The 23,349-nt window shown below is 40.2% G+C and overlaps 3 protein-coding genes across 3 annotated transcripts in view; 2 read left to right on the top strand and 1 right to left on the bottom strand.

The window, feature by feature from the left end:
* The window catches only part of LOC306991336 (olfactory receptor 51E2-like), a gene marked incomplete at its 3' end in the record, with an annotated part of 93,478 nt that overhangs the window by 57,545 nt on the left and 12,584 nt on the right, over window positions 1-23,349 (bottom strand). The gene's annotated exons all lie outside the window — the stretch shown is intronic.
* Window positions 4,390-5,367, top strand: LOC306991294 (olfactory receptor 1E16-like; the record flags this gene model as incomplete). The annotated part of the gene is made up of 1 exon (XM_079599024.1): window positions 4,390-5,367. One exon carries the CDS (start codon window positions 4,390-4,392, stop codon window positions 5,365-5,367), a length of 978 nt encoding a protein of 325 aa, XP_079455150.1.
* LOC306991332 (olfactory receptor 1E16-like) lies at window positions 7,327-8,316 on the top strand (the record flags this gene model as incomplete). Its single annotated transcript, XM_079599065.1, has 1 exon — window positions 7,327-8,316. The coding sequence occupies one exon, from the start codon at window positions 7,327-7,329 to the stop codon at window positions 8,314-8,316; it is 990 nt and encodes a 329-aa protein (XP_079455191.1).

The following is a 23,349-nucleotide window of genomic DNA, read 5'->3' as shown; positions in this document are numbered from 1 at the left end:
CAGCTGAGCAATTAATATATTATTCAATTATATCATCAGTGTATTAGAAGCTTGGCACCACTGAGCCCTTGTGGCTGAAGGGGGATTGTAATTAAATAAATATACTATGGTCTGGTTTCACAGACAGGGCTAAGACTATTAGGCCTAAGACATTTAAGTAGTTTTTAAAAATGTTCCTAAGCAAAAAAACATGATGCTGATGTGCATCTTGAGACCAAAAAATGGCACTGACATATTTTAAGATATCTCAGTGCAAGTTGCAATCAGTCAAAACAGTTCAAACATGCATTTTAGCCTGAGACTAGGCTTAAGCCTTCTGTGTGAAACCGGAGTATGATGCTTTGGACTATGAGACATCACAGGCAAGACACCACAGGTGAATAGTGTAAACATTTTGTATATATTTTAACCTTTGTTTGCAATTACAGAGATCATACGTTTCCTGTAGTTCTTGACCAGGTTTGCACACACTGCAGCAGGGATTTTGGCCCACTCCTCCATACATACCTTCTCCAGATCCTTCAGGTTTCGGGGCTGTCGCTGGGCAATACGGACTTTCAGCTCCCTCCAAAGATTTTCTATTGGGTTCAGATTGGGAGACTGGCTAGGCCACTCCAGGACCTTGAGATGCTTCTTACGGAGCCACTCCTTAGTTGCCCTGGCTGTGTGTTTCGGGTCGTTGTCATGCTGGAAGACCAAGCCACGACCCATCTTCAATGCTCTTACTGAGGGAAGGAGGTTGTTGGCCAAGATCTCGCGATACATGGCTCCATCCATCCTCCCCTCAATACGGTGCAGTCGTCCTGTCCCCTTTGCAGAAAAGCATCCCCAAAGAATGATGTTTCCACCTCCATGCTTCACGGTTGGGATGGTGTTCTTGGGGTTGTACTCATCCTTCTTCCTCTAAACATAGCGAGTGGAGTTTAGACCAAAAAGCTCTATTTTTGTCTCCTCAGACCACATGACCTTCTCCAATTCCTCCTCTGGATCATCCAGATGGTCATTGGCAAACTTCAGACGGGCCTGGACATGCGCTGGCTTGAGCAGGGGGACCTTGCGTGCACTGCAGGATTTTAATCCATGACAGCGTTGTGTGTTCTAATGGTTTTCTTTGAGACTGTGGTCCCAGCTCTCTTCAGGTCATTGACCAGGTCCTGCCGTGTAGTTCTGGGCTGATCCCTCACCTTCCTCATGATCAATGCCCCACGAGGTGAGATCTTGCATGGTGCCCCAGACCGAGGAAGATTGACTGTCATCTTGAACTTCTTCCATTTTCTAATAATTGCGCAAACAGTTGTTGCCTTCTCACCAAGCTGCTTGCCTATTGTCCTGTAGCCCATCCCAGCCTTGTGCAGGTCTACAATTTTATCCCTGATGTCCTTACAGAGCTCTCTGGTCTTGGCCATTGTGGAGAGGTTGGGGTCTGTTTGATTGAGTGTGTGGACAGGTGTCTTTTATAGAGTTCAAATAGAACAAGTTCAAACAGGTGCAGTTAATACAGGTAATGAGTGGAGAACAGGAGGGCTTCTTAAAGAAAAACTAATGCCTGGTTCAGATTACACAATTTTTTTGTCTGTTACGATGGTCACTGTGTCAGATTACGCGATTTTGACTCCTAAAATCTTGTTGTGTCGTGGACAAGAAACATGTCAGACTACACGTTGCTTTCTGACCAGTCATCGCGTGCCGTCTCACACGCACACATTCATTCACTCGCACATATACACACGCACTCACTCTCACACGTATACACACACACACACACCACACGTACACACACACACACACACACACACTAGGGTGAGGGTGTGCAGTTTTTTTTTTATTTCCTCAGTGTTTGCTAGAACCAATATAATAACAGCTGCGCATATTCAGTGTTTTCTTATTAACATTTTTTATTGTAGAATTGTAATTTAAAGGACGATTAAATAAAATGATGCAGACACAATTAAAATGCGCGACACTGCTTATGACTTGTATTTAATCGTCCTTTAAATTACAATTCTACAATAAAAAATGTTAATAAGAAAACACTGAATATGCGCAGCTGTTATTATATTGGTTCTAGCAAACACTGAGGAAATAAAAAAAAAACTGCAACAGAAAATGGATCTATTCGGAGCTTCCGAGAAGAAAAAGCGTCTTTGTTCGTATGATAAGGAATGGGAGAAAAAATATACATGGTTAAGACAAGTTACAGGTGACCCTAAAAAAGGAGATTGCAGTGTATGCCACCGAAGTTTCACCATCACGCATGGAAAAGACACAAAAATATAATTAATCCGGTAGGAACGCATTTAATCTTTCTAGTCTTTCCTAATGGAATTGATGTGCTAATTTGGAAATGTGCTTTTTTGCGATTGGATTATTATTTTCACTTAATTATTTAGATTGAATAGACCCGTGCTGTTAAAATGCGTTTTAGATTAGTGACGTTCACAGCGCTATCATTAACATTTTTATAAAGCCTATTAGCAATTTAAAGCATGTTAACATCGCTGCAAAAAGACTAATATAAAATCAATATTTATTCACCTACCGGTAGTAATAATAGTAAGTTATCTCCCTCGTGTCCCGCAAAATCAGGTCTGACCTGCAACAGAGCAATAGCCAGGTGGTCACCCTAACACACTCACTCACTCTCGCTCGCTCACTCACTCTCGTCGTGGAGGACCGAAAAAAAAAATCAAACATACTAGTCTTTTTATCGTGATGTCATGAAGCATCGCAGACGCGACGTAGGTTGTCGCCCACTATGACACACTATACGAGATGAAACGATGAAATCTTGCGTCCTGACGCCCGTTGTCGTTTACGAATCCCCACGACACCCTACGTCAAGCGAATCGTGCCAAAATCGGGCTAAAATCGTGTAATCTGAACCAGGTATACAGGTCTGTGAGAGCCGGAATTCTTACTGGTTGGTAGGTGATCAAATACTTATGTCATGCAATAAAATGCAAATTAATTATTTAAAAATCATACAGTGATTTTCTGGATTTTTGTTTTAGATTCCGTCAGTGTACCTATGATAAAAATTACAGACCAGAGTAGTGTGACAATTACTACCAGCAATAGTAGACAGCAGGTAGTAGTGTGACAATTTACATGTATCTAGCTATTATTTATTTCAATATTTAGTTAGGCGTTTATGTGTTTTGAGAGGATGGATGCTCACTGAGGAAGACAGTTGAGGTCTGATGTCAAGGGTTTCCATGTAACAGAGCAGTAAACATTGTCTCCTTTGTTTGTCTGAAAAGTGTCGACATTCATGCTACATGCCCTTAATTTGTTCTCTGGAGTAACCAGACAGACCCTAAAGATTGTACTGATGGGAAAACAAACCTGAGAGAATCATCAACTTAGGAATCCAATAGATAGGTGACAACACCAATTAAATGTACTGACACGCACACTGGAAAACCCATGAGATATGATGAAAGTTCTGTATCACTCTTAAAGATGACGCCAACTTTAAGATATTTTTATATTATAATTATCACATATATAATTGTAGAAAATAATATAATTTCATAAGCATCTTTAAGAAACTTGTGTAAAACAACATTTCAATTGGTTCAGTGTCTATTGATAAAACAATAACCTCATGAATGGTTAACCGAACAACTATCATTTGATTAAAATAATGAAACAAATGAAAAGCTATATATACAGTCCAAATATCTGAGACCACAAGTGAAAATATTTCTACTTATGTCTGTAGCATTCCAATTTGTGTAAAAAGTTGAATTGAAAAAAACCCCACAAATTTCACAATTCTTAGTATTTAGCATGTTATAGTTTTGCTTTAAAGGCAGAAGAACTTGAGCTGACACTAGGCCTGTAGAAGACTTCATGAGCTATGAGTGACATCCAGTCCCAAAAGCCACCCTGACCCTGTCATCATCTAAAAGGGAAAAAAAAGGTGTGTGACTGGATTGATTCCCAACGACATTGTACATAACAGTGAACACTACAGTATATAAGTGATAAACAATAATGTATTTGTCATCATTTAGGGCAAAGAGTCAATATACCAGGTGCAAATCCACTTAATGTCTGATGTCTTGCCGTTTACTGATAATGAATTTATTGACATAATCATGCCATAAATATTAACCTTAATACTTTTTTAATTTTTTTATTGTATCATTTATTTATTTTTGATATGTCTTTTAAGGTCTCCCTGTTTTTAGAAAATATTGTGTGTATATATATATATATATATATATATATATATATATATATATATATATATATATATATTTAATCAGAAATAAATTGACATTTTAACAATGTTTAATATTATGATTTTTAAATATTTTATTCAGATTATATTATAATTATGCAATATTCATCACTTTTGTCCTACAATGCAGATTTTGCAAAATGCCAGAGAAGAACTGGACGACAATCACTGAGTTTATCATCGTGGGTTTCCCTGGACTCCATCCAGACTACTATGGCCTGGTCGCTGCTATTTTCTTCATCGTCTACACGACCACAGTGGCCGGGAACACTGTTTTCCTGGCGCTATTTTTCACTTCGCAGAGCCTCAGGAAGCCTATGTACATTATCCTTGCAAGCCTGGCAATATCTGATACGTGTTTCTCCACGGTTGCCTTACCTAAGATCATATCCAGGTACTTATTTGATGCGGGAGCATCCCCTTTCCATGCTTGCTTTTTCCAAATGGAACTAATCCACTATTTTGGAACATTAAACTCACTGATAATGATGATCATGGCCCTCGATCGCTATGTGGCTATCTGTTATTCTCTGAGATACCAGGCTATTATGACTAATCGCATCACGTACATCATAAACGTAACGGCTTGGGTAACTGCTTTGATCGCTCCAACAATAGCCACCCTACACACTCAACAGCTTCCTTACTGTGGGCCTAAACTGATCATTCATTGCTACTGTGACCACATCTCTATTACCAACCTGGCCTGTGCTGAAAACAGCAAGCAGATTTTGGTGGCCCTGTGCGTGGCCCTACTCGTGCTTCTCCTTCCTCTAGCCTTCATCATTTACTCTTACTGTCACATCATAACATCTGTCATGAGGCTGTCGAGCTCTCAGAGTCGCTGGAAAAGTTTTGCCACCTGCAGCACGCAGCTGTGCATCACCGCCCTGTTTTACATGCCTCGCTGTGCAGTGTATATAGCCAGTTTCCTGCAAATCCAAATCAGCAAAGATTTCAGGATAGTTCTCATACTGCTCTACAGCCTCGTTCCACCACTGATAAACCCCTTCATTTACTGTTTACGTACACAGGAGATCAGAACCATTGTGAGCAGGTGGTTGAGCAGGCAAAGGGCCATGAGAGAAACGTCCATAATTAATGTGATCACGCTGTAAAATATTGTTACGTTCTGTGGGGTTTTAATGGAAAAAACATACAATGATTTATCAGAAGCAACAGAATCAATTCTTGTGATTTGTAATAGTTTTTATGTTCATCTTAATTCTTGTGTATTGTGATGCATTCCAGTGAAATCTGGTGGTGACGATGCAAGAAAAAAATATCACAAAACATGCACAAAAGATGCACAAAATATCTGCTCTGTTATGAATGACAGCATTAATCAAAGTAGCTCCCTTTGTATGTATAACAGACCTGTTAACAGAAAGTAAGTTATTGATAAAACTGTTATATTTGGGCCTAAATTTTAGGTTTATGCATTTGAATTGCATATAAAATTTTCATCCATTTGGATTACACCATTTTAACAAAGCAAAGAATAAACTTAATGTGTCATGCATAAAAGAAACAGGTAAAATTTCTATACTTCAAAAAATTAACTATTTGCATCTATTTGATTTAAACAATCGTATTTGCAAAAGCCATTTTCAATTAGTTAAAAAGTTTGAGGTTTAAACAAATTGGATTTATTGATGATATCAATATAAAAACCTGGTTATTGTTTATTTAAAACAGGCAGTTTATTAGTAGTTAGTTACAGAATTTATGTATGACAAATATACATTTCATTAAATGTATTAGTTTATGTTAAATCTGTGTAATCCAAATTAATGGATATGTAATATGCTATTCAAATCCCTAAATCTTAAATTTAGGCTTAAATACTTTTTTGAGTGCAGACGTGCCATAATATGTTGTACCCATGCAGCTAAGCATTTAGTATGAAAACGTGTGTCACAATAAAAAGAGCTGTTGAAAAGCCTAACTTGTTTGTGCATTAAATTAATGACAGTTAAACTGATGAACTAATAAACTTTGTGTTCTTGTTGTCATGATTGTCCTGTAACTTTTTAAGGGGGTGACCAGATGTGGACAGTGCAAAAATCTTTTTCCTGGGGTCAATGAATCACTGCCAAGGATTAGCTGGGAATCCTAGTTTGGGAAACCCTGGCCTATGTAATGTACAATTAAATGAAAAATGATTAGTCTAAAAAATTATGAAGCTGGTAAAGCTTATTTATTATTCCATCATAATCAGAACATAATCAAACATCAGTAATTGTATAGAGACAGAAAAAACATTTGTTTACCTTTCCTCATAATTCTATGTGACTGACCTCTTTATATGTTATAGGGCAGTACTTGTGGCCTAAAGGTTATAGAATTGGACTTTGAATTTGTAGAACATTTCCTGTGTTTTATGCCAGGGGATTCAGGTAACAAAGACAGATTGATCTGCATTCATTTACTTTCCACTTGTTTTTGCACCACCTGCTGGTGACCTTTGAAGATGTGGGTGAAAAGATTAATAAATAAAAAGATATATTAGGGGATATTTGATTCACACTTTTTCCCCATCTATGTTAATGTGTGTGATGCAAACACAATCACTTAGGCAACCTCAACCAATAAACCCCAAAGGTCAGCCCAGTTTCACGACATCAAATAATTCAAAACATGATCCTTCATGACGTGTTGGACCCTACAGGCTTTAACACTGGTCCTACGCCTATAAAACAATGAAACCACAAGCATCTGCTGCACTGATCACTGAAAAACGTGACACACTGAGCCAGGAGTATTCTAAGCAGATGTCACATATGTCAATAATCAAGGTAATCATGTGATCAGCTGAAATACAAACCAAAATTACATTTAGATTTTTTGCAAAGCAGAATAATTTAACAACACGTTTTCAATCAGTAACAACTTATCTGTAAGTTAGCCATTTCATTAATTAAATTATTTTTTTCCATTTATATATATTTATATACTGCATTTTTAATGTTGCAAATATTTTAACATTTTGGACCAAAGCAAAAAAAAAAAATAATAAAGTGCGAGTAGTCGGTAATTTCAGTGTGAAAAAGTTAAAGTTCACTGTATGTTTTAGTATGTTACAGGAAAATAAAACTGCAGCGTCTGTTGTAACCGAGTTTTTCATCATGGGCTTCCCTGGACTTCTGCCCAAATACTACAGCCTGATGGCAGCATTTTTGTTCTGCATCTACATCGCTGTAATCACTGGAAACTCTCTCATTGTGGTCCTGTTTGTGACTGAACGCAGCCTCTTTAAGCCTATGTATATTATCATGCTGAGTTTGTCCTTGTCTGATATTGGTTTTTGCACAGTTGCTCTGCCAAAAGTCATTTCTCGCTACTGGTTTAATGACGGTTATATTACCTTCTACGTTTGTCTGTTTCAAAGGCAGCTGATTCACTATTTTGGGACACTAAACTCTCTTATTATGATGATCATGGCTCTAGATCGGTACTTGGCGATCTGTTACTCACTAAGATACCCTGTTTTAATGACTAACCGCACTATGAGACTTTTAATAGGGCTTTCCTGGGTTACTGCAATGATTGCCCCAACCATCAGCTCAATGCAAACAGTAAAACTGCCATTCTGTGGGCCAAATATGATCAAAAATTGCTTCTGTGATAGCACATCTATGAACCAGCTCGCCTGTGCAGATGTCAGCCAATCAAACCTAATTTCCTATGGTTTAGCAATGTTTGTGCTTCTTGGGCCATTCTCTTTCATCATCTTTTCATATGCATGTATCCTCGTGTCTGTGCTTCGAATAGCAAATGCACAGGGTTGTATGAAAGCCTTTTCTACCTGTGCCACACAGCTGACTATCATTATTATCTATTATGTGCCACGTTTCGTTGTTTCCTCCAGTTCTAACATCCCGAACATTCAGATAAACAGCAGTCAGAGGATAGCCCTGGTCATGTTCTACAGTCTGCTTCCACCACTAGTGAACCCCTTCATCTACTGCATCAGGATCAAAGAAGTCAGACAGTTCTTTCTCAAATGGTGTGTCCAGAGAAACAGGATGAGTCTAAAAGTCCATAGGTTAACTATTTCTAAATGAGATCATCTGCCTATCGCTGTTCTGATGCATCACATTACATGCTGTTTATATGCATTTACAATATTTGTTAATCTAGTTTATTCAGACACCTTCAACATTTCTCACATCACCACCGTTTATTCGCTATAGTTTAGAAAATGGTAATAAAATATGACAAGAACTCAGTTATTTAACTGGTTTTGACCATCCTTCTGGGACTGTCTCGCAAATGAATTAGGTTGAATAGCTGTCAGCTGTTAAATGTAAGTACACAATTAGATAATACCAATTTAGGTCAACCAATTACCAAGCAATGCTTAATTTTGTTCAGTCTGTGGTGTAAAAAGGTCGTATTAGCAATTAAAGAAAAAACACTTAAACAAAACATGGTCAGTTCAAAGTGTCTGAATAGTTTTTGGTGCCAAATGTGTAAGCTACCGTATACATTTTACTGGTAGTCCACTGTATGAAGAATGTTTGGGTATAATATGTCAAGGTTTAATTTATTTTTCTATCTTCATTTACATAAATGAACTATAGTGTCATGCACCCACTAGTACAAAACTATTTTTACAAAATCATATGAATGATTCATTTTTGGTTTGACTATATATATATAGCCTATGTATATATATATATTAGGGGTGTAACGATACATGTATTCGTATTGAACCGTTCGGTACGAGGCTTTCGGTTTGTTTTTTGGTACGCATTTTCAAATAACGTGGACCATTCGCGGACCAGTTTGTGGACCATTTTTCCTGCTGACCAAAATTTTGTTATTTTAAATGTAGGCGCGTTGTTCATGGCAGGTGCATTGCGCGTGGCAAGCGCGCTCGTAATGTAAAGGCCTGTTCACACCGGGACGAATTTCGCGCCCGATATTCGCCGACGTTTAACGAGAAAGTCGGAAATCGCTTGGATGTGAACACAAAAAACGCGTTGAAAAACGCTGACGAATAATGCGCGCCGATATTCGTCCCGGTGTGTACGGCCCTTAAGAGACGCTGGCGCGACCATAACATTGCCCAACATCAAATGGCATGGCAAATGTAATGTAAGCGGAACGAAACTGAGCTACTCGTTATTGTGTGGTTGGCGGACCGTTTATCAGTTTGGACCACTGCAGCGCGAACTGATCTTGATCAAGCAGCATTGTTACTACACAGCGAGCTCCAGTAAAGAAAGCATTTGAATTCGCCACTGAAGTAATAACATCGCTGCGAGATCTAGTGAGAAACATTCACATTTCTCCGTTATTAACGGATCAAACAGCGCTGACGTGGAAACCAGGAAGAAATATTGTGCCATGAATGAACTATTCAGTTTTTCACAGATCAGCAACATTCACCATGGATTTACTGTAGTAACACTAGGCTACTAACTGTAACCATGGAAGTTTGGCAGGAATAGTAGGCTATAATGCTTTCAAGTACCATTTCGTCGGTTTTATTTTGACATTATGAATATAATTGCTGCCCTCAAATGTTAATCTGAACTCAAATAAACCTTTGTTAATAAACTACTACAATATTACATTTCATTTTGTCCAAGGAGCTGTTTTGTTTTATATGCTCCTAAGAAAACTAAAATATAGCTCCACCATTGCTCAAAGAAAAAAAAAAGATAATATTTTATATATATATATACATACATACATATATGTATACATGTATATACAAACACACACACACACATTAAAGCCTATATATTTATCTAACCATTTATCCAGTTATTAATTATAAAAAAAATTTTACTACCAAACATACATGCAGCTTTGTTGTTTCATTAGTTTACTATTAATAATGTTCTATTATTTTATTTATGCATCGAAGATCATGGTTACAAATGATTTTACCTGTTTTCATTAGTATTTGTCATAAATTAAAAGTACATGCGAGCTAAAATTATGATAATTTACTCACTTCTTAGTCTAAAGTCACATAAGCTTTATATACCACAGATTCTGTAGTTAAACGTGTGTGTATTAATGAATTCCAAACATTTGTAAATTCTTACATTCATAGTAAGCATAATCCCCACCCATGAGTTACAACTAAGCAAATTACATGTCCAGGAACACTGTGGAATCTTCTGGACTTCCTTCTCAGGTTTGGCATCAGTATTTTGCATAAATGATAAAGAGATTAATTGGCCATATGCCTAGCAATAAATATGTGATAAATATCATGTGTTCCCTGGTGATATTCTGCAAACGGCCAGCTGGTGGCGCTTAAAAGCTTAGATACTTTGGAATATAGATACTCTGAATATAAAAATGCAGTAACCAGCAATATAAACTTCTCCATTGTTGTTCAGTCGTTGTAAAAGTAGGTTGATTGGTCGGTCTAGTATTTGTCCCGCCCGTCCCCCACTGTGATAGGAAGGCTGGGTAAAAAGTAAGTGACAGTAAAAAAAAAAAAGTAAAAAAAAACAAGGCAGATCAACTCGTGAAAGATTAGTATGGTACATCAAACTAAATGCAATGTCATCAGTTTACCTAAATTAGAACGTTCAAATGTATTACACATCATTTACACATAGTATTAGCCTGGCAAGCCAGACTTACATCAAGATGTTTAGTCTGGCAACTCTCCATAGACGCGGCTTAATCCGAGGGGCGGGATAAACGGTTGTCTCAAAATCTCTCTGCACGCAATAGGATAGCTCTACAACCAACCAGAGCAACGAAGAAGGTGACGTAGTCAGAGCGGCAAAGATCCGGTCCAGCAAAACTCCGAACACTTCTTCCTTTTTTAAGAATGACTTAACCTGTTAACCTTCACCAGAGCGAGGACGCTCTGAAGCGTTTTTTTTTTTAAATAGTTCAAAGTTACTACAGAGCTGCCAACTCTCACGCTTTCGCCGTGTGACACACGGTTTTGCCTGTTTTCACACGCACTCACGCCACACATCACATTTCTCACGCAAAAAAAAAAAAAACTCCCCGACCATAGATGGCGCTGATGAGCGTCACTGAACCCTATGCGCTGCACCCCGAACTTAGTAACAGAAGAAGAGATACAAGAAAGACGGAAAGACGGCGGGGAAAACCGGAAAACCGCGACGACTGGTGATGAGAATCTGAGCTCAGCTGAGAGATATTAGTAAATAAACCCGAACTTACCGAAATGTATGCCTCGGATCAATCAGTGTTTTTCAACCGCGGTAAGAGGTCAATAAAACAGGTAAATGGTAAATGTAAATGGACTGCAAAACAGGTCGGCTAGAACAATGTCACATAAGTTACATTTACATCAGGAAAGCAATTTAATGACCATTTATAGGCTGGAAAAATTAGCTAGAGAGTTTTGTTAAATATGTCCACTATATTAGGCTACATATATTTTTACTTATATCATTAAAATATTATAAAGTTGTTATTATAATAAAGAACGCATTATATTTTATTTAAGTTGTTATTTTTAACCTTTAATAATAAAATAGGGCTCTCTATGTTTTCAGCATTAGTGATTTATTTGTTAACATGTATCTACTGTAACTAATAATTATCAAAATGAATCGATATTGAATCAAGATGTCAAGCAATAATAAATACAGTAACCGGCCAGTAATTGTAATCATGCAGCTAAACATTGTAACATGTTGTCAGTAAACTTAATAAAAATAAGTTACCAAATGTTTTGACAATCACAACTTATTGTGATGCAAGTTTTTTTTCTCCCACACACAGAAATGTGGGAGAAATTTTCTCCCTTTTTTTTCTCCCATAACCCCCCTCCCCCCCCCCCCCCCCCCCCCCCCAATCTCACTCCAAGCTAAACTCAAAAGTTGGCAGCTATGTTACTATCAGATTTAATGTTATTACCTTGACAAACTATACATCATTAAAAATATATAAGTCTCACGTTTCAGTATTTGACCACTATTGTATTCTGAGAAACTTATAGTGACAGTTATGTCTTAATTTGTGTCAGGATTTATGTAATGAAAAAATGAGTCGATACCTTTAATATGAATTATGAGCGTCAGCTGCTCCATTCAGAAAAAAACTCCGGTGCTGTTGTCTTGAGAACGCGTGACAAAACAACGTTCCTCAGGGCTTTTGGCTCAAAAATGTGCAGATTTGGAGAAATATTGATATATTATCATAGGTTTACATCATATTTCTATAGACAGGAATAATATTTATTGAATTTATATCCAAATGCGTCGATGTATACATAAAGAGCGCTGGATACTCTGATGTACTGTGTTTTCAATCCATACAGCAGGCTGAGGGCGCCATTTGCACAGTTTTTTCCAAATATGAAAGCTCACGAAGAAGAAATAACCTGTGACCTTCCAGGACGTCACTGACATAAATACAGCTAACGTTAGCTTTCAGAGATCGCTATAACATGCAGATAAAGATGTTTTGAAGACAATAAACATGATTGCAATGATATTTGATTTACCTGTGTTCTTCGAGCCATGTCAGGTATTTTTATAATAATAGATTATATGTATAATGTAATGCTAATCGGTATAGACTTTACAATAGTGCAGAATAATATCAAATCATATATTTTCTGTCTGATTTTCTTTTCTGAAGCCAAATAAGCTCATAGAAGATTATTTAAAACACTCGACTTGCACTATAAAGTAAGTTTGGAGCACAAAAAGGGTTTTAATCTCATAAATTGTCGTGTATTGATGGTGTGCTAAGCTAACATGCTAGCTAGCTCTCTAGTTGCACCTGCCATCTAGCTGTTATTTTTTATGATTTTTTTTCTAAATCGGAATGCTTACTGAAATATTTCTTTATTTAAGAAAGGCATTTGATACAGTTTCAAATGTGAAGTGAAGATTATGAAAGAAATTAGGGGGTGAAACACCGTGATTAGCCAGTCGTTAGCGATTATAATGGAGACAAAGGAAAAGAATATTTATGGCCATAAGCAGGCTGGAAAGGTGTAAATGTGTGCAGGAGAGACTGACACTGAATGGGGCTCGTTTGCACCACAAAACAATAGAGACAATAGACTGAATAGATGCTAATAGATGACAATAAACACAAGTTTGCATTTTAGAGTCAATTCAAAATAAAGTCATTTGAGATGATCTTGAAAAACATTTAACAAAATACAGAGTTTTAGACTTATCACCTTCAAATTTTAAATATAACATGGTCAGACATGTGTCTTTAGCTGGAGTGCATTTCTAGAGTGCTGACGGGCCAACTTCAATTTAATTTTCATGAAGATGTTTCATAAAAATACATTTCTAATAACTTACACAACTTTGAAGCTATTCATAATTTTTTTTTCATTATGACAATAATTCATTCTACATTTCCAATAAAGTGCCAGGTGTCAGCTTTCAAATGAGACCGTACTTGAGCTTTTAGGACAAAGGGTCAATTAATTGAATCTTTTTTAGGTTGGGTATGCTATTTCTGGGGATTTTTCAAAAGTGGCGCTGAAGGCTAACAGGTTAAGTGCCGTTCTTTACTCTTTTCTTAAAGAAAAACTTAACTCCAAGTCCTCCAGAGTCGCGGCCAAAGCCGATCGAAAGACGGCTGTTCTCCATCCGCAGCCGCCATTCTTTGTCTTCAAGTGGCAGCCATCGCAACTCTGCCGTCATATGTTAAGCCCGCCCCCACCTACTCTACAGTATACACGACGTGATTGGCCTGACCCAATTTAGGTTTTTGCAGCTAGGAGGTCTATGGAGAGTTGCTAGACTGCCCTGGCTGCAAAATACATTTTGCTGCCGCTAGGGTGCGTGTAGATTTCTAGGCTAACATAGTATGGGAGCAGGTGTAAATTTGTCATACCAACTAACATGTTCGCGAATCCGAACATTTACGTCAGAATGGCTTCAGGAACGGTTTACACAAAAATTCGTTCTGTTCGTGTTTCATGAATGAGGCAAAATTGTTCACACTTTTTTTTCTAATGATGTGACCAAACCAACTGTACATAATGCAAGTCAGTTCAGAGTGCCAAAATTGACTCTTACATGTTGCACTAAATGTCGATACCTTACCAACAATGGATGGAAACCATATAGGAGGGAGAGTAGGAAGAATACGTGTAAGAGGTGGTGAACAACGAGGATGAGGACGAGAAAGAGTAAGGTGTGTAGAAAGTTGTCAAGACTGGATCGCATACCAGAGGGTTTTTCCTTATGCCTGGCAAGAGAACTTGGCTGTGATGTGGACAATGTCTAGACGTGATGCTGTGGCAGAATGAATCTCTCACTGACTTTGATTTTGATTCACAGACTTTTGAGCATACTGTAACATGCTTTTCTGTGGCTGGGCCCAAGAAAGCCGTATCATGTGAGGTCGGCTCCTTCATTGGACATTTTTAAATCTACTCTTAAATCGTATTTTTATTGTTTTAGCTTTTGGAAACTTTGGATCAATCTATATTAGAAATATATGTTGTTGTTGTTGTTTTCATTTAGAGTTCCCTTTCATTCGGTCACGTTCAACGTTACATCGCAACACAGACATCTTTGGGATCACTTCTGGGAGCCCAAATCACCTCAGAGTGTATACAAAACGAGCCAATGCACATTGGCATGCAAGACTTGCATCAAGGGCTCCACCCTGCAGCGCGGATATAAAAGTGGAAGCGGATGCACGCACCTTTGCTTTTTCGCTTTGGAGCCGAGCAGTTGTACTGTTCCTGCGTCCTGAGCCTCTTCAAAGCCGGTGTTGGATTCACAGCTCTCCAGAACGTTGCACCTTCAAAGAATGTGCTGATTAAATCAGCTGATAGAGGTTGCGCCTTCAATGAGAATGTGAGTGCTCACATCAGGCTTGCACTTCCGTCTTGTTTGTGTAGCCGCGGCATCCCCTGTTCGCTTCGGCACCAGAGAGAGCAGTTTCCTGAAAGAGCATACACGAAAGAGCATACATTTTTCAAAATGTCATTCAATACGTCTTTCTGGGTGAGGTAGTTTCCTATCCTTAATCGGCTACGATCACAGTTTCACATGCCTTTTTGAAGAAAAAAAATTAACCAGATCTGACCTGCGCATATGTAACTTTTTTTCACTTGACTGCCTAGACTCCACCCGTACATGATGTTTCATAAACAAAGTTCGGGAGGAGCACGTTCAAATAATCAATCCAATCAACTTGTCATCCAACAATTACCATGTCTACCCTATCAGCATGAGAGGAAGCATATATATTCACACTGTCAACTCACCTAACAATTGACAGTTTTCAGCATCCCTCCACCACCCCAACTCCTCACTCTTGGCTTATTCTTTCACAGCCAGGAATACGGGGGGGTACTGTATACCGAGCTCAGAGCCCTCTCCTCGGACAGCACGCCAAATACGCATTTATTCTATCTGACTTATTTGTAAGTGTGAACTCGTGAAATGTGCAGCGGAAAAAATGTCTGAGACAGAGGCTGCGAATTCTAATCTCTATCCCCCGCCGAAAAGTTTAAAATCTGCAGTGTGGGAATACTTGGGTATCCGAAAAACGAACGCGGGGAACTGTCCTTGAAGATGGATATCCAGTTGTGTCCAGAAATGTGGACGAAGAGTGGCTACAAAAGGAGGAAAACATCGAACATGTTCTCCCATATTCGCGAACACCATCCCTTCCCTGTAGATAAAGTTCCATTTATAACTTAAGGCTGTATTACTTCCGTGTTGCTGATGGAATTTACAATATAACACAGATGTCATGTAAAATGCACGATTTGATAGATGGATGAATAAATCTAAAATATAACTGTGCAATAAATCAAATCACTATATGGGTGTGTCGATTAATATACAGGCCAAAAAAAAATGCTATATACTGTAAACCTATATTCTGCTTGTTCTGCGTGTCTGTGTGAATGAGCAGCGCCGTTTCGCCTAGTACATAATCAAGTATGTGTGACGCTCATGGAGTTTAAAGCGTCTGCCGTCTCACTCAATATATGAGGACGTGAACATATGAACATATCCAGAGCTACTCTGAGAGAACTAAATGAGCATTTCATAATTGTATTCAAAGGGGTGGTAAAATGCCATTTTCACAAGATGTAAAATTAATCTCTGATGTCCCCAGAGTGTGTGTGTGAAGTTTTAGCACAAAATACCCCACAGATATTTTTATATAGCATGTTAAAGTTGTCACTTTTTGAGGGTTTGCAAAAACGCACAGTTTTGTGTCTGGCCCTTTAAATGCAAATGAGTTGCTGCAGAGGGCGTAGTTTCAAGAGCTTTTAAGTGTGTTAGCACCTGCGATTACCTCACGTAGACACACTAAAATGACAGAAACTGTTCTGTCTTTAATGTTAAAACGGAGTCAGACAAAGATGGAGAGAATCAAGAAGAAGTGACAACATGTAGAATGCAACAGGACGTCTCTGAATGGGTAGTTAATGAATTTATGTTGCTGATGTGGAGTTAACTATCTTCAATTAGGATATTCTGTCATGGTAATCTATAAATCGCTCGTATAGGAACTGTTGTGAGATGCACACAGAGTGACTTTCTATTGCATGTGAAAAGATGGATGCTAAAGTGTGAGCTGACTCACAAATGTACACTTATACAACAACTTTTCTGCGTGTTCCAGGGGGCGGGGTTTATATTTTAGGCTTGCTGATGTCACTAACCCCGGAGTAATATCGTGTAGTCCAATAATTTAATTAATTTACTTAAATATAATTTAGTAAACATCTGTTGTGCATCCATGTTTGAGTCTGCAAACAAACAAAAGTTGTTACATTCTGTCACGATTTGGTCTTGTCTTGGTCACGTTTCATGTCATTGTCATGTTTCTGTGTCTTGTCATGTGATTCCCTGTTTGTAATGTGATCCTGCCATGTGTCTTGTCATTGGTTAATTGTCTGATCATTGTTCACAGGTGTCCCTTGTTTAGTAATTAGTCTGTGTATTTGGCTACGTTCACGTGGACGGCTATTTTCATAAACAAACATTTCACCCCTCTTCGTTTTCAAAAATAACATTGTGCACACGAACCCGTGTATATGCCGTCAAGAGCATGCCAAACCTGTGGGTGGCAGTTTAACGAGAAGCTCAAACCCACGTGAGCCAACCAGAATTCGAAAATAGTCACAAACTCACTGACGTCGCTGCCTAAAACTCTGTTTCTCTCAGTTTACATGCAAACGAAGTTTTCCAAAATCTCCACTCTGGCCGGAGTTTTTTGAAAGAATAGTTTTCAGAGGCAAATTCTCCGTTTGCGTGTAAACAAAGGGCACAAACGAAGGGAAATGTCTCCGTTTTTCAAAATAACCATGTACGTGTAAACGGGGCCTAAGTCAAGTATTGTTTCCTGCAGACCACTATTTGTAAGTTCATTCATCAAGTCTTGATTTTTAGTTTTTCATGCCACGCCATGTTTTTGTTTCTTGTTTATAATAAACTGCACTTGGGTTCTCAATAAGCTTGCCTTCAGTGGATACTTACGTTACACATTTAATCTGATTGCATTTTCAATAATATATTTCTATTAAATCATAGAATCCAGACAAATTATATCAGACAACCCAGAATTTCCAAGGAAATAAAGCACATTTCATAAGACACTATTATCTTATAATTATCTTAAATAATAATTAATAAATTAAGAATAAAAATTAGTTAAGGTTTTATGAATTCAATTGATTAGACATGTTTGTTCAAATGGGAGATATGCAGCTTTATTTTTTCAAAAGGTTTTTTTTTTTTTCATTAAAAAAAAGTTTGTTTTAATAAACCATATGTTCAACCAAAAAACCCTATCTGTTTTCATTCATTTAAGGGTAATTGTAATGTAATTGATTATAATAATAATGATTGTTTAATACCGTATGCCGTGAAACCGTGATACTTTCTGAGACTATTTTTATAACATGAAAATCTCATACCGTTACAACCCTAGTGCTCAGTCACCTCAGCCAGTTGGGGCTTCAGGTCAATTGGGAAAAGAGCAAACTCTCCCCAGTGCAGGGTATCTATTTTCTCAGTATGGAGTTGGACTCGGTCAACCTAACAGGACGCCTCACAGAGGAACGTGTTCAGTCGGTGTTGAACTGCTTGAATTCGTTCAAACTCAGAACAGCGGTCCCACTTAAACTTTTTCAGAGGCTCCTGGGGCATATGGCATCCATTGCCGCAGTGACGCCGCTCGGATTGCTTCATATGAAGCCACTTCAGCACTGGCTTCTCGACCGATTTCAGAGATGGGCTTGGCAGCGTGACTGCCAAGGTTGAACCGTACCGGGTTTCCATTACCCCGCAATGTCATCAAACCTTTTACCTGTGGTCGGGCCCTTCGTTTCTACAAGCAGGAGTTCCCCTAGAAAAAGAATGAACAGGTTCGGACCAGCGAACTGGCTCCAGGACTTCCAGAAGTTGTTGACTATAGTTTGTACTTCTTTGAGTCTTTCGAATGGATAAATGGTGTAGTCGACAGTTTTGAAGTCTCCACTTTGTGAGGCTAGACCAAGCAACAGGTTGTTCGGCGTGATGTACTGGGTGCGCTCTTCTCGGCTCTGAACTCTGGTGTCAATGGGTCTCTCATTAGCAAGATTTGCAGCTAGCTGGAGCACAGTTAGAAACTCCCTGAAGGTAAGGCCTTCTACATTTCCAAGACTTTGGAGGGCTCTCTTCGTGACTCTGACAGCAGCTTCGGCGGCCCGGTGAATCGGCCGGGAGGATTTTCCACGTCCATGTGCTCTCATTTCTGGCAGCATACTCTTCAAGCGACTTGTTTTGTTGATTTAGTTAAGTCTCTCTTAGGACAGGTCTTGCTCTGACAAAGTTCGTACCAGGATCAGAACAGATTTTTCGGGGATGACCACGGACAGCGGCAAACCTCTGGTAGGTAAGCAGAAAGCTCTCTGTTGATAGTGTGTTTGCTAGCTCGACATGGATGGCTCGGCTGGACATGCAGCAAAATACGACGCTCCATACTTTCATAGTCACTCTCTTCTTGACATCATCCTTCACATGGTAAGGTCCAAACAGGTCAACAGACGTGAACTCGAATGGTGCAGCAGGACTTGACCTCTCTTCAGGTAAGTTTTCCATTATATGCTTGCAGGTTCTTGCCTTTGCATTCCTGCGTACGATACACTTGTCAACGACTTTTTGGGCAATAATTCTCCCTCTTATGACCCATGCCTTCTTCCTCATCCGCAGCAGAGTTCCCGCCACTCCGTCATGTCCCCCGCTGTGTGCTTATCTGGCTATCAGGGTGGATAACCAAGCTTGGATTGGTAGAAGAGGAACAGCTCTGCTGTCTTCTCCGAAGGTCTGGACTCTGCCACCAGAAACCAGAAGTCCACTTATCTGGTCCCTGTAGACGACTAGTCTGTCTATTGTGGCGCTTGGGAAGTCGACGCCCTCTTGTGCTGCTAGGCAAAGGAGGCATTTTCCTTTTTTTCTTTGAAAAGTTCACTGCAACCATGACATGAAACTTGTCATCGTCGATGGTGTAACCAAGGCCAAGGGCTTTGTTGTCGTCTTCCGTCAGCTGGTTTGGCAGGATCATAGTCTTTGGTTCTGTTCTGGGTATCTCACTCTTGAGATCTTTCCTCCCACTTCGACTGGAGTAGACCCAGGGCTTCATGTAGAATCCTCCAGCTTTCAGGATTTGCTCGATGTTGGCTGTGAGGCATTTCAGATGGTCAAGGTCGTTATGCGAAGTCAGAATGTCGTCGACGTAGGCATCTTCTTCCAGCACGCGTCTCTCTTCTTTGAAGTGACTGAATGAAGGCAAGTTTGCAGTCTCTCGCATGGCGACTTGGGCTATGCAACCGGCAGGTTTGTCTCCGATGTTGACTTTTGTGATGGCATAATCTTCTATTTCAGTATCTTCACTGTCACGCCACAGGAATCTGTGCAGGTGGACCTCTCGATCTTCCAGCCAGACGGAGTTATACATCTTGCGGATGTCACCAAGGGCAGCGTAGACACCAGTTGGGAACCTCAGCAGGACAGCTCTGATCGGGTTCAGGACGTCAGGACCTTTGATGAGGATGTCGTTCAGACTGAGACCTCTGTACTTTCGGCTGCTGTTCCACACTAGTCTGACTGGGGTGGAGACTGAGTGTGGATTTGGCGCGATGAGATGGCTAATGTACCACACTGGCCCAGTCCAACTCTGCAGGACGTCTTCGGACAGCTTTACTGCAGCTCGTTGGTTCACCATCTCATGGACTTGTGCAGTATAGGCCGCCTTCCACTCGGCCTCTTTTGACAGCTGCTTCTCACTTCTGAGGAATGTTGCTTCTACTGCTTTCTTGTTGTTTGGCAGAGTTGCTGGATCTTCTGCCCACGGATACTTGGCGTACCAGTGTGGTTCAGTGCTGTGATCATCTCCAGTCGTGTATGTCAGGCCATTTCTCACGATCTCCATCTCCCTTTCCTCTGCGAGCATCATTTCTTTACCCCCTGGCTGGCAGTTCCCACAGCGACACCCTCCACATCTTGGCTGGCAGGCAGCTCCAATACTTTCCCACTTCCACCACTTCAGAAAGTCTCTGCTGCTGGTGGCTGTGCTAGATTGGGCTCTGGGGTGATCAGGATACTGGCAGGAAGCTGGGTCTGTCGCAAACTCTTGATATTTGACTGCTGCAGTTCTCATAGATCTCGCGAAGTGAGTCTTGGACGTGTGGGCAATCTGGATGACTTCCTCGAAGAGATCTGGATGCGTGCCCCCGACTGTCTTGCCGAGTGGACCATCCCAGAGCACCAGGTCACCAATAGAGCGGACTTTTTGTGGCACCAGCTGGCCTTCTTTGTGGCTGATCAGAAGCTGGATCTCTCTGGGTTTAATGAGGTCTTTGATGGGAACATTAGGGAAGAGCTCCTGCAACTTGTTAGGTGGAACATGTCTGTGCACTTCCGCAATTGTGTCAAATCCGTAGCAGATCAGCTGGTGATACTTGAGGGTCCCTCTTAGAGTGCCGATACGGATCTTGAGGAGGTAGCGCTTGGTTGCAACAGACACCTTCATCCCTCCGACACCATGGACGACTAGTGTGACATCTTCACTGCGGAGGTTCAGTCTGCTTGCAGCTTTATGAGTTCTATAATTCGTGTCAGACTCCAGGTCAATAAGTGTCCCGATTCTTCGCCCGTCATTGGCGATAACGTCAAGGAGCATCAGGATCACGGAGTACTCGTGCAGGCCAAACTTTTCCAGAAGTCCTCTCTTCGCTGCAGTGGAGTTATATGCTCGGGATGCGATGTTGCAGAAAGCATCGCGATCCTGCTGCGCTAGCTCAGGTGGAAGTTTAGAGAGGAACTCTTCCTGGGCCTCAGTGCATCTTCTCCCCTCAGCTCTCACTGGACCGAACTTGGGTCTCTGGGACAAATGTCTGGGCTGGGGACAGAGAAGGTAGTGGTGTTGGTCTCTGCACTCTGGATTCCCACACAGGTAAGTAGTTTCTCTGCAGGGTTCGTCGTGGACTTCGAGGCACCTCTTGCCTCGTTGCACTGCGTTCCTCTTCTCCTGAAGCTTTGTGGTGGTTCTAAACCTTCTGCAGATGTAGTTACCTCTTGTGCTTTGGGTCTCCGCAGATAATGCAGCCTGCTGATCCACTGCTGGATTTGGTTGTCTTTGTTCAGGCGTACTTAGTTTGAAACCTGATCTTCTCCTTGGCAGGGTCGATGTCTCTCAACTGTTCTAACTGCTCATAGATGGACTCTTGGGATTGGAGATATGCGACTTGTTAAAGCAGTTTTGGTGGTTCACAGCGTTGTTCAGGTCAGCAGTGTGGGTAAGCCAGTCTTTCTTCAGAGACTCTGGCAACTTGCTTTCGATAGATTTTATTACTAGTGGGTTTTTTATGGCATCTGCATTGTTCAATTCATTTAAATCATAGAGGGCTTTTCCAACTGCTTTGATCAGCTCTATGATTCTTCTCGGCTGGTTACCACTGACAGGTGGGATAGCGTATAACTCTTCGACAACCTCGATGGCGATAGTGGCTTGGTTCCCGTAGCGGTTCTCTCACATTTAATACCAAAAAGACAAAAGATCCAAAATGAGAGTCCAGGTGAAACAAGAGTCCACGTGAGCTTACCGATAGCCCGTCATAATCAAAAGTCCCAGTTCCTCACAGTGAATGCGTTTGTGCCTGCCGCCTTCTTTGTCCATCGCACTCCAGTCAAATGACTGATGCGCGTAATTGAAACCACTGACTAAATTAGGCGCGAGCTTCTGATTTCCCCAATTTAATTCACCTGGTTGAGCATGCACCAGAGCGTGCACAGTCACGTGCGAGCTGCCATGCAGAGCGGGCGCAGGGGGGCGGCGTGCAGGAGAAGAATATGACGGGTCTACGGGAGATAGCCACACCTCCACCGGTTTAGTGCGACACATATGTTGTAATCCCTATGGCAATACCATGTGTATTCTTTCACGGTTAGCCCGTGTCTTTCCCTTGGCTGAGTCCGCTCTGCCAGCTCTAACCGGTGTGGTCTCACCCCTACTTAGGCTGGTGCCACCTCAGTGACATTCCATATGTTGTACTCTGCAGCCAGTCCATATGTGTAACCACCACATGATACCTCCTTACGGGCAGGATGTCGCTTCCGCAGCATTCCTCTCCTTTGAAAGGGCACGCTTTCCCAGTGTTACACTGGTATTAAAACTTAAACGTGGTTTATGAGGACATTTCATGAGTCCTCGCAATTCAAATAGCTTAAAAAACATAAAAAAACAATGTTTTATTAAAAATGTAAAAATGCAGAATGTTTCCTGTGATGGGTAGGTTTAGGGATAGGGGCAGAAAGTGGGTTTTTTGAGAAAGTGGGTGATGGTTTTGAAAAATGTGTTTTAGCAATTCAGAAAAACTGTAATACCATGAAATACTAGTTTCTCAACAGTTACTGATACTGCAGTAAAACTGTGGCAACTTGATACTTGTCACCGCTGTAATTTTGGCAACCACTGTAAAAAGTTGTAATTGAAGGGAAAGTTTAAACAACGTTTCTAGCTTTTTTCAAACATTATTAAATTCATAAAATCCATTATTGATTATTTTTTCATTATAAATGATCGTTAAAAAATGTTTCCTGTGAGACAATCAATAGTGTGTAGTTATTATTTACCCACAGGGTGGCACAGAA

This window comes from Phoxinus phoxinus (assembly GCF_949152265.1).
Source record: "Phoxinus phoxinus genome assembly, chromosome: 23".
In the NCBI taxonomy this organism is placed as follows: domain Eukaryota; kingdom Metazoa; phylum Chordata; class Actinopteri; order Cypriniformes; family Leuciscidae; genus Phoxinus; species Phoxinus phoxinus.
This window is presented reverse-complemented; position numbering and strand designations above follow the sequence as displayed.